The sequence below is a fragment of the Aotus nancymaae genome, unplaced genomic scaffold (genome assembly GCF_030222135.1).
Source record: "Aotus nancymaae isolate 86718 unplaced genomic scaffold, 86718_ANA_hifiasm-v0.15.2.pri h1tg000036l, whole genome shotgun sequence".
NCBI classification, from domain to species: Eukaryota; Metazoa; Chordata; class Mammalia; order Primates; family Aotidae; genus Aotus; species Aotus nancymaae.
The window spans coordinates 81,128,103-81,140,136 of record NW_026988450.1 but is presented as its reverse complement, the minus strand read 5'-3'; the positions used below and the strand labels follow the sequence as shown (position 1 = coordinate 81,140,136).

The following is a 12,034-nucleotide window of genomic DNA, read 5'->3' as shown; positions in this document are numbered from 1 at the left end:
ACCTTCTCCTTTTCTCTCTCTCTTTAAATAAATCACTTTCTACAAACAAACAAACAAATTAATTAATTAATTAATTAAAAGAGCAAATGAAGCCTGTCTGTTGCAAAAACATTGGAATATGAGTTAGAACTTAAAATGGAAACTCAGGCTGGAAGGAATAGTTGCTGTTTTTTAATCTGGCCTCAATCACAAATCATGGCTGATGTCACCCCCACAGTTCCTCCTCGCCAAACTTCCTGTCACCATCATAAATCAAGGGGTCTCAGGCAAGCACTCAGGACCGTGGCTGCTGAAGTGATGGAACCTCATTCTGCTATGCAGGAAACAGCCACATTTTATGTACGTGGCATCACCCGAAGGCGGGAACAAAGCCAGAACAAACATCAAGGCTGAAGAATTTCGGGGGAATGCATTCCCATGGGCAGTGGTATTCAGTCTTCCCTTAGAGGCTGGCCAGTGAATCCCAAACTCAATGAGATTAAATATGGGAAAAATGTTAGACCTGAAGTTCTCTCTTTCAAATTCTTTTCCAGAAATGGCAGATTCTCTCCAGGATACCCACAGAGGCCACATGACTACCTGGGTTAAGAAAATTATCTGTGGCCATGTGTATTAGCTGTAAACAAATAATGTCTGTATGAAAGTCAAGATACCTGTAGATGCATATGTGCACACATCTTCTTTTGGAAGTGAGCATTTCAAATTGAATTTTAGTCACACTGAAGTCATAGAGAAGCAGTCTAATTTGTGTTTTACAGAACTCAAACCTCGATGTTAAGGCATTTTTCAGCAGAACTACCACACAGATTGGCTACACTATTCTGAAATATACTATTAAAATCTATAATCTCAGCACTTCGGGAGGCCGAGGTGGGTGGATCCCTTGAGGCTGGGAGTTCAAGGCCAGCCTGGCCAACATGGCAAAACCCTGTCTCTACTAAAAATACAAAAATTAGCTGGTCATCATGGTATGCACTTGTAGTCCCAGTGAGGCATGAGAATCACTTGAACCCAGGAGGCAGAGGTTGCAGTGAGCCAAGATTATGCAACTGCACTCCAGCCTGGGTGACAGAGTGAGACTCTGTCTCAGAAAAAAAATCTACATAGCTTGACTAAATGATATGAATGTCCAGATAAATTGAGGACAAGACTTTCAACTGGGGGCCTAATATCTCATCACATAGGAATCAAAGCACTCTCAGGTCTGGAAGACACTCTTGTGGTCTGAAGGCTAAGGTTGAGGAGTGGGCAGAAGAGGAGGATATCTCTGGCATCAAGACAGAACCAAAGAACTGTCAATGCTCTAGGACAGCATGGGGCCAAATCTGCTGCTACTTGGTTTTTTCAGTAAAGTTTTATCAGAACGCAGTCACGTCTACTGGCTTACATGTTGTTTATTGCTGCATTCATGCTACAATAGCAGTTGATTAGTAGAAACAGAAAAGTATGGTTGTAGAACCTTGCTCTAGAAGAAAAGATGGCAGATGTAGCCAACAAGTTAACAGTCCTTAATTTCATCCAATAAACATGTCTAGTGGGGGTTCCCCTAGATGCCCAGCCCCTGTTTCCTGTTCTACAGCTCTTAGCAGTCTTCCTCAGTGATGGATTTATGGATGCTCCCCCTTGCCTTGCCTGGATCCCCAGCACCAACACAGTATCTGACACATGTTCTAAAACTAAACTCAGCCAGGAACAGCTTCCCTCTCCAAAGTGTTTATGATGCAATAGTTAGGCTGCGCAGCTTTGCATCTTGAGCTAGGTGATCCGGCTCCAAGTTCCAGCTCTATCATCACTAGCTGTGTGAAAACACAGAAGGAATTTAAATGCTCTGGGCTACAGCCTTCTGATATCTAAGACAGGGATAAAGCCCTTAGCCTGTCACCACACAGGATTAGTGTGAGGACCAAATGAGATGAGGTCTGTGAAAGAACTCTCTAAACTACAAAACCATAATAAAAAGTGGGCTCTTTAATTATATTACTAAGAAACTCTTCAAAACCAAGATGACTTCTGTAACTCAAAGAAATAAATGAATAAAAATGATACAGGAATAGGAATTTTTTCTACTTTCCTTTAGTTCACTGAAAGTGACTGCACCTAGCCCAGAACTTTGGCTAACAAAAGCCACTGTCCTCCAAGTCACCATGTGCTTAAATAGTTCCTCTGAGCCAGACCCAGTTTCCCAGGATGGCTGCAAAGGCTGAGGACTGGGCTTACCTGGTTTCCGGTAGATGTGGGTGGCCTCTTCACGAAGCAGAAGTCGGCAGTACTGGCCCTGCAGACTATGTGTGCAGCTTTGGGTATCAGCATAGAACATACATCTCACAGCCCCAGGTTGGGTCTGCAGAGTCGTGGTGAGACAGGCGTCATGTTGGGAACATTCTACAGAGAAGAGGGGGAAGAGTGATGCTTGGGCCTCAGAGATGTTACTTCACTCAGGCATCCATCTAATTATCAATCATCCATCCACCCATCCACTCATCCACCCTTCCATTCATCCATTTTTCTATTCAATCATGCATCCATGAATCAATCCATCTTTCCATCCATTCATCCATCCACCCTTCCATCCATCTATCCTTTCATCCAATCACACATTCATGAATTCATCCATATAGCCATCCAACCATCCACTCATCCACCCTTCCATCCATGTATCATTTCATTTAATCATGCAACCATGACACCATGAATCCATGAATCCATCCATCCATCCATCAGTCATGCAATCACTCATTTATTTGAGCACTATAATAAATCCTAGGCACTGTGCCAGGGGATGGAAATAAAATGGTAGCAATGGGAAACCCAACCCTCTCATCAATCTACCTTTCACACAGGATTAAGGTCTTTTTTGTTTATTTAATTTAAAAATGTGCTCTTGTTATTTCCCTGCTTAATATATCTCCACGGCTCCCCATGGGCTTAAGGATTAAATAATCTCAAACAAGGCTCTCCACACTCTAGACTTTGTCTTCAGCTCTGTCTCCCTCTCCTGTCCTTCAGTGCCTCCTCAGCTAGCAGCATACCCACTGTTCCACCAGGGACCATGCCCTTTCCCATGCATGTCAAGTTCTGCACTGGACAATTTAAACTATATGACATTCAGTCCTGAAAACAGTTCTGAAAAAGTGCTGCTTCATTTGATTGGTCAGATGTTGACAACCTAACAGCCCTATTTATAGTGCAATTTCTGTGAATTGTACCACCCAGAGGTGTGCAGTGCATAACCTGCATATCTGTACATGGTGGTCCAATCTGCAAGATAAGCATCGCTTTGTGCATATTATTATACAACCTTGTAGAGAAGGAGATTCGTGGAATTCATAGAACCTCAGAGGGGGTTAGAATCTTGGGAAGGGTATAAATGTTATCTGATCTCGGCCTCTTTCAGAAGCTAAAATTCTTTGTTGAACATTCCCATCAAGTGGTTACCTAGCTTTTGTTTAAATATCAACAATGACCAAAAACTCTCTAAAGGAATTACGCATCTGTGGACAGCTTTGCCTATTTAAAAAGTTCTTCAAACTGCATTGTAAAATGTCTCTGGAGGCTGGGGGTGGTGGCTTATGCCTGTAATCCCAGCACTTTGGGAGGCCAAGGCGGGCAGATCATAAGGTCAGGAGTTCGAGATCAGCCTGGCCAATATGGTGAAACCTCGTCTCTACCAAAAATACAAAACTTAGCCAGGCATGGTGGTGTATGCCTGTAGTCCCAGCTACTTGGAAGGCTGAGGCAGGAGAATTGCTTGAACCCAGGAGGCGGAGGTTGTAGTGAGCAGAGATCGTACCAGTGCACTCCAGCCTGGGTGACAGAGCAAGAATCTGTCTCAAAAAAAGAAAAAGAAAAAAGAAAGAAAAAAATATCTCTGGAAATTTGAGTTTTACCAAAACAATAGCTCTTAGCTGTAACCCATAGGCCAGACAAGTGTACTTCCTCCTCATCACAACAGCCCACCAGCTATCCGAGGTCAGCTGCCAGAGCTGCTGTACATGTGCATCTTTTCTGCCTCAGACTAGCCCACTAGAGCCTTCTTCTAATCTTCCTCTGACCTGGGTTTATGTCCCTCATCTTCTGGCTGGCATATTCCCTTGGACACCTTGGCTGCCCTGAGGGGGAATGAGGAGACCTCACCCAGGTCTTCTTCCCCAGGTTAATCCCTTACTTCCAAGCACCCTAGGTTATCGTGGTATCTCATGTGCTTATCTAAGGTGAGAATCTTGAGCAGCACTTGTGTGAGGCTTTGTCCCACCTTACCTGGGGGTTGGAAACTCTTTTTACCTGACAAACAGAGGTCTCGGACAGCAGAGAAATTGCTGGTGGCAGCAGTGCTGACATGAGCAACATCAAAGTTCCTAATGGATGGATCAACAACCACTGAAGAGAGGGCCAGGGACTGCCACGAGTCCAGAGAGACTAGGAGAGAAAGCAAGGGATGGTCACACACAGTTGTCACCTGGTGAGTAATGAAGACAGCAGTGTATACCCAGTATCCTCGAAGGCAGCCTCAGGAGCATCCTCCTTGTGGTCTCCATTCGGGTGCAATCCTACACCTTGATCTGTCTTTCCATCTACAACTATTTATTAAGTTCTTTATAAGCCAAACTCTGTGCTCAAGCCTAGGAAAACAAAGGTTGAAAATGAAATGAAACAAACAGAAAGCATGGCTGTTTCTATTAAGCAGCTCATAGTGCAAAGGGAGAGAAGCTGAGAAGAAAAGAAAAACATCATGATATAATTGTTAGAAAGCAACAGTTAGAATAATATGAGGTAATAATGATACTAACAGACATATCAGGTTGATCATGTGGTACTATGCTCAGGTTTTCACAGATACTACATCAGTTGCTATCAGTTGCTCTCTGTAGGGGCACTGTGGGGTGCTACCCAGACCTCCTACAGGACTGAGACCCCCCTGCAGGACCAAGGCTCTCATTTCCCCAACTGTTGTTAAGCTGATGGTTGGCAGCTCCCAACTGAGTCTCTCTCCAGGAATTCCCTTTGATCCAAGAAAACTGCCTCCCCTTCCCCAGTGACAGCCTGTATCCCAACATTGTCCATGTGGGTAAACAGAGGTTGAGACCCCCAGCTTCAAAATGAAACAAATCTGAAGGGACAGCCTAGCTTCAGAGCTCACTGGAAGACCAGTGGGGCCATCATTTTATTTGCATCAAAGTTCATCTTCCTCTGGCCAATGCTGCCCCTCATTTCCTTCTACATCCCAAGTGCACTGCACCAAGCTTCTTGCAAATCTCCATGTGAGAGTCTGCTTCTCGGAAACCCCAGCTAAGGCATCTTCCCTTAAAGATGAAGAAAATAAGACACAAGAAGTTAAAATGGCCTGCCTGTGAGTGCACTGTTCCTATACAATGAAACAGGATTGGAGCTGCCTTTGTATCTAGTGAAGCTCGTGTGCTTCAACTGCTCTCTGGTAATGCCTCCCCAGTCCCATACATAGGACGTGGCTGTCTCAGCATGCAGGAGGGAGGCACTGGTGTAGCAGTGGTGTAGCAGCCACAGAGATGGCTTGGGCAAGGTGAGGAGGCCCGCATGAGCTTGTCCCAACTGGTGCAAAGGCCACGCCTAGAGCCAGACCAAGTGAGGGTGACCCTGAACTGTGGGCTTATGATTCCACTGAGAGGAAGGACTGTGAATCTAGGTCAACAGATGTATCATACTTCCATAAATAACACTGAAGAGGCTGAAAGGCTGCCTCCCAAGATAGGCTTCCATAATCATTCGGAAATGCCGATTCCAGAACACGCCCAGAGAGATGTTCAGTGGGAGCATCACTGATCATTAATAAAATCTCTCTCTCTCTGTATCATACACACACTATGTTCAGTGGGAGCATCAGTGATGGTTAATAAAGAAAATCTGTGTGTGTGTGTGTGTGTGTGTGTGTGTGTGTGTCATACACACACTTTCTTGCTTATTTTCATGTTTTCTTGCTTATTTTTCCCAGAAGACCACAGAAGTGTGTCCTTTAATAAATATTTGGTATCATTTACCTTGTGTTCACAGAACACTATGGTGATCTGAAGCACAGCACTTTAAAGTTTACAAACCATATTCACTTCATCGTCACATTTGATCCTGATAGCACCCAAATAAGGGGTTGAGTAGGCGCTCTAGTGCCTCTTTCACAAATAAGGAGTCAGAAACTCAGAGAAGTTATATGACGTTTTTCAGAACACGGAGCTGGAAATTAACTAGGCCAGAACTGAGTCAGACATCTTGGCTCTAAGTCAATGCTCCTTCTGTCCCACCTGAGTTTCCTATGCAGCCGAGCACCTTTTCCAGAACATTATCCCCGGGTATAAAAGAGTCTTTGCCTTTGATAACATCATGCTCTTAGCTATACAGGGAAGCTTATAATTTTTATCTTAAACCTGTCTTTGACATCCAGCACACTGGTGGGGGGTTCACTACAATTAGACTGGTAAATAAAGCAGCAAAACAACCCAGTGCTGTGTTTTGGTTGGCTCGGGCTGCAATAACAGAATACATAGGCTGAGTGGCTTAAACAACAAACATTCATTTCTCACAGTTCTGGAGGCTGGAAGTTTGAAAGCAGAGTGCCAGCATGATTGGATTCTTGCTGGGGCCCTCTTTCTGGTTGATGGATAGCCATCTTCTTGCTGTATCCTCACATGGCAGAGATCAAAGAGAGCAAGCAAGCCCTCTGTTGCCTCTTCTTAGGAGGGCACCGATACCCTCATGAGGGCTCCACATCCTGATGAGCTCCCAAAGGCCCCACCTTCTTATAACATCCCTTTGGAAGCTAGAGTTGCAACGTAAATTTGAGGAGGATGCAACATTTAGTCTATAACATGTCTATACTTTTTAACATAAAAACAAGAAAGGAAAAATGAGAGAGAAAAGATTCATCCAGAGAAGTTGCCAAATAACAAAACCAGTTTCATGCAGGCCCATCAAGAGGAAGGTAAACCCCCATACTCTGTCCTGGAGCAGTGGACAGAGACTCAGGAGCTGCGTCTTCCTGAACTTGGGGCCTGGCTTGACTGCAAGAGATGCTGGGTTTCCATTTTCTTAAGTGTCGTCCACATGTTGCTATTTTCAGGGTCAATACAAGTGGCATTTTTGCAACATGACCAAACTGGGCTGTGTATTTTTGGAGGGTGAGAACACTGTAATTTTAGAGAAGCTCTATGAAAGGGTTTAAGGGCTAGACTCACCAATTATGGTCTTAAAATGGAAGCGCTGGTCATGCTCTGTGTTTAGGCTGATGTCTGGGAGAAAGTGCTATAATTGAAAAGTGAATTTCATCTCCGAGTGGAAAGCCAGTTTATCTGTCACCATTTCAGGGCCTGGAGCCAAGTTCCTGCCATGCCCTCCACCTGCCTTCATCCCCTGGGCTGCACGAACCCCTAGACGAGCCACTGCAATAGCCAACATCTGGGAGGTCCATATGCATCTTATGAAAACTGAGAACAAATTCTTTATGGAGGCAGAAGCATGATGCAGCAGGAAAGCTGGGGCTCTTGGCAGCATCTTGTGAAAGTTTACTATTTGCTAGGAACTTGCAACACCACTGCATTTAGTATTCATGATAACCCATGAGGTGGGTACTGTCACTCTCCAAGTTTACAGACAAGGAAAGAGACGATCCAGTAATACATCCTTTTACTTAGCCAATTAGTTTAGCCAGTGTTAGCCTGGCTAATTAAGTGGTAGTGCCAGCTAGGGCTGGAGCCAGCTCTTGCAGGTACAGAACCCAGAGTTAGTACGTCACTAACTTCTCCAGATGAATGAGGTGGTAGCAGCTTCCAAGCTCACCCAGAGTGTGAGTCTTTTCCTAAAAAGCAGAGTCTATGGTTTATTGATTCTTTTTTTTCACATTTCTATTTTTAGTTTATAGACTACAGTGCTAGTATCATTTATTTTAAAATATAATCTCTCCTTGAATTCAAAATGCATGCTTATCATATATCAAGTACTTATCTGTAAGTGATTTGTTTTAGTAGATGTTTCTTCTTTTCCATGGATCTCTGCAAATCCTGGCTCTACGTGCACCCTGCTTAAACCATAGTCACTTTATATTTTATCATCTAATGGTAAAAATCTCTCTACATTATTTTGTTTTGTAAAATATCTTCTTGGCTATTCATTCTTTTGAATAAAATTTACCATTTCAAGGTTCAACAAAGCTTCTTTGGGTTATTACTTGGGATTATCTCAAAGTTAAACATTAATTTGGGAGAAAATGTTTTAATTCGAATGTTATTTAATATTATATTTAATATTTGATGCCAGTAAGAATAGAATGTGATATTATTCCATTATATTTTCAAAATGGTTATTGTTGGCATAGAGAAAAGCATTTTACTTATGTGTTCATATTTTCTAACAGGATACCTTACTAAACCCACCATCAGTGAAACTCACAGATATGGATGAGACAAAGCTGGTCCAAGATACTCTATCCTCTTAATGGGGTATGGGCCCCCTTTACTGACCCTGAGTGGCGACCTAGCCTAGTTTGTGTAAAGATTTGACTATAAGATCCCTAGTTCTCTGCCACAACATGCAGGCTCCCTTGACACTGCTTTCTTTCTTTTTAAAAAAAGGGCTTCTAAATAAGACATCTTTCTAATAAACACCTCATTAATATATGCCTACACCTTTAATTATCTTTAATCCCATCAAAATTATACATTCAAGTTCTATTTTTATAGTCTAAAATTATAAATTAAAATTCCATCCTTGTCTAAAATGGTAAGTTCAAGTTCTATTCTAAAACAAATCCTGGTCAGGGTAAAGTCCCAAATATAATTTAGACTGAGTCCTCCAAAAAATGATGATAATACTAAAAATCTACAGCAAGTAAAATACTCAATCTGGTTTAATTCTAGGTTTTGTCTGTCTGGCTATATTTTTGGTGTATGTAACAATATTTGGCCCAAGAAAAATTAAAGACTTTAATGGGCAAAACAAAAATCTTGTAAAAATCTTCAAACTAATTTATCTACACACTCGATGGAAACAAAAAGACTCCATAAACTCAAAAAATACATAAAAATAAAACACACATAAAAAACGTACAAAGTCAACTTTTCTGTTTTCTTCTGTCCCCACCTCTCGTCCCTCTTCTCCTGGTCTCACTCCTCCTTCCATCTCTACTCCAGTCCCATGACAGTTCAGATTTAGTATAAAAATAAAGTCCATAATTTTAAAGGCCTAAATTAAAAAGCCTCTGCCTTTTGAACTGTGCCTGCTTTACTAAACTCTTGCAATAAAAAATAAATCATCCAAAACTAAAACAACAAGACACCAGACAGCCAACTGCCCGTCAACACTCTGGCAAATCTCACCCTGGATGACAGGAGTTTACTAAAAAAAAAAAATTCACATGAAAATGGCCAAAATAAAATTCTCAAACCTTAAAAAGTGCCAGGTTTTCTGAGATTCCAAATGATTACATATTATGGCCCATCCTAATACACATTTTAAAACCACTAGCCAAATCATATTAAAATATTCAAAACTGAAATCATGATCCAAAAATCTACAACTAAAAAATTAACATTTAGGGCTGGGCGCGGTGGCTCACGCCTGTAATCCCAGCACTTTGGGAAGCCGAGGTGGGTGGATCACAAGGTCAAGAGATCGAGACCATCCTGGTCAACATGGTGAAACCCTGTCTCTACTAAAAATACAAAATATTAGCTGGGCATGGTGGCGCACGCCTGTAATCCCAGCTACTCAGGAGGCTGAGGCAGGAGAATTGCCTGAACCCAGGAGGCGGAGGTTTTGCGGTGAGTCGAGATCGCGCCATTGCACTCCAGCCTGTGTAACGAGAGCGAAACTCCGTCTCAAAAAAAAAAAAAAAAAATTAACATTTAGTCTTTTAAATTATTTGCCTATCTATTTTTTCCTGTTTCAGTCTACCAGCTTATCTACTAATATCAAAATAAAACTGACTATTTGTAATATTAACAGGCTCTCTACTGTGTGGTTAATTTGAAAACAAGACCAAAACTATATTCTGGTCTAGCAAAGATATGCCTCCGCCGGGCTCCAGTTTGGGAACCTGCCGTATTCACGAAGTCTGCTGTGTACTTGTTCTTCCAATCATGTTCACCAGCTGTTTACAGGCCTCCTTTGACACTCAGGACTATCCTGACAGCAAAAGGCCCAGTTCTCACTTCAAAGAGCCTGGGCCTCTGTTGTCTATTAACTTTCTTGGTGATTCTGAAACACATCCAAGTTTGAGAATCAATGTGGTCTCTACGATATCCTTTTGGGTTTTGGTTTTGTTTTGGCCACATTTGCTGGAGACACAGCTTAAGCTAGTGAAGAGACAGTTCTGAGTTCTAAACCTCACTTGGCCTGACACTGTGTGTCCTCAGGCAAGTCCCTTAACTACTCTGAGAAACTCTAATCTTAAAGATCTTTGTGTTATGCATTGCCCTTGTTCAGGATCTCTAATAAGCATAATATCTCTGAGTAGATGACACATGGACCGTTGCCTTTGTGGGGTAAATTAATCCATCAGCACCTGTGCTGTGAGACCCTTGGATTCAGGCCTCAGGAAAGGAGTCCTTTTCCTCCAGTGCAGGGAGAAGATGGAGTAGGAGGGAGAGGTAAGTCGAGAGGAAAGCGGGACAGGTTGGCTCCTACAGAGTGACTCTCCTGCCTGGTAAGAAGGATGCCCCTCCGTGCTCACTGGCATGCTCCCTAGAGGTGCGAGACCACACAGCCCACTTGCACCTCCCCAGGAGCCAATGCTGGTTAGAGAAGAACGTCGGGGTCCCCTTAAATTGGCAGAAACCAGCAAAGAGTTGAACATACCCAGCAGCTGACACTAACAATTGGCTATGAGTGTATGTCAAACATGAGACACAGTTAAGCAGCCAGACCACACTGTGTGACTTTGGGCACACCAATCCCTTTCTCTGAGCCTCAGTTTCCTCATCTGTAAAATGGGAATATTAAGAGATCCTCTCTCCTAGGGTCATAACCACAAGTAAATGAGTTAGTAGACATGAGCTGCTGTACAGGGAAAACACTCAGTAAACACAGCCACCCTCACCATCTCTGGATCAAGCTGCATGGTTCCTGATGCAGTTTAGATACTGTCTTTTCAAAATGGCAGAGCTCTGAGCCTGGATGGAAGTACCAAGGGTGTTCTTTAAGGGGCACAGGAGCCCAAACTACTGCCAATGATGTCCCCACCAAGTATCTCACTCCTGACTTCCACCTGACCCCTCTTCCCCTCGTCCTACTGTCCCCCCTGTCCCAGGACAGCTTGCTTCCTGTCCAGGAGGGCCTCCATAGCTTCTCACCTCCTGCCCTGTGGCCCTGTCACTTCTAGATCATTACACGGTGGGACAAGGCAGTTCACTTTCACAGGAAACTTGCTGCTGAATTGCAGCAACATCTATAAACGTCAGCATTTCAAGGTTTTATGAGCTTAGCATGTCCCAAAATGAAGCTATTACTGTCCCCCAATGCTCCTTTTCACTCTACACCATGTTCTTTCTTTCCTCAGGGAATGTTTCCACTACTGACTCCATTGTCCAAACCAGAAGTCCTATCATCCTTATTGCCTCCTCCTGGTGGAGTCTAACTGTTCAGCCCCTCTGGGAACTGTCTTTTCTTTTCCACCTATTTCTGGCTTCATCATTTTCACTGCAATTACCACGCAGTCTCCAAAGAAGGGCCTCCTGATTATGAGTCTCAGCCTGCTCAGGCCATTCTCATGCTGGTGCCAGGACAACAGTTCTAACATCCGTATCTGTTCACAGCACTCACCACCTCTGGTCCTCCAGGGTACCAGGCAGACCTGTGGTTGGCAGGGTCGGTCACTCCAGCTACCTTGCAACCCTCCAGTTTTACAGGGTGGCCCTGGGTACCCCCTACTCTCACCAATTCACCAAACACAATACACAATCAGAAGTGAAAACAATATCGATTTACTATGTAATTTGAGTTACTTGTGTTAACTTACATTGATCCTCACAACAGATGGGAACACTGAGGCACTGGAGGAAAGACCTCAGGATACTCC

General features: G+C 43.3%; 1 protein-coding gene across 1 annotated transcript in view; it reads right to left on the bottom strand.

Annotated features, from left to right (window-relative positions):
- The window catches only part of TG (thyroglobulin), a 275,160-nt gene that overhangs the window by 125,919 nt on the left and 137,207 nt on the right, over positions 1–12,034 (bottom strand). The window contains exons 36-37 of the mRNA XM_064384611.1: positions 4,282–4,416; positions 2,218–2,382 (exon numbers count right to left, since the gene is read on the bottom strand). Coding sequence (XP_064240681.1) covers positions 2,218–2,382; positions 4,282–4,416 — 300 coding nt within the window. The remainder of the gene's footprint in view (positions 1–2,217; positions 2,383–4,281; positions 4,417–12,034) is intronic.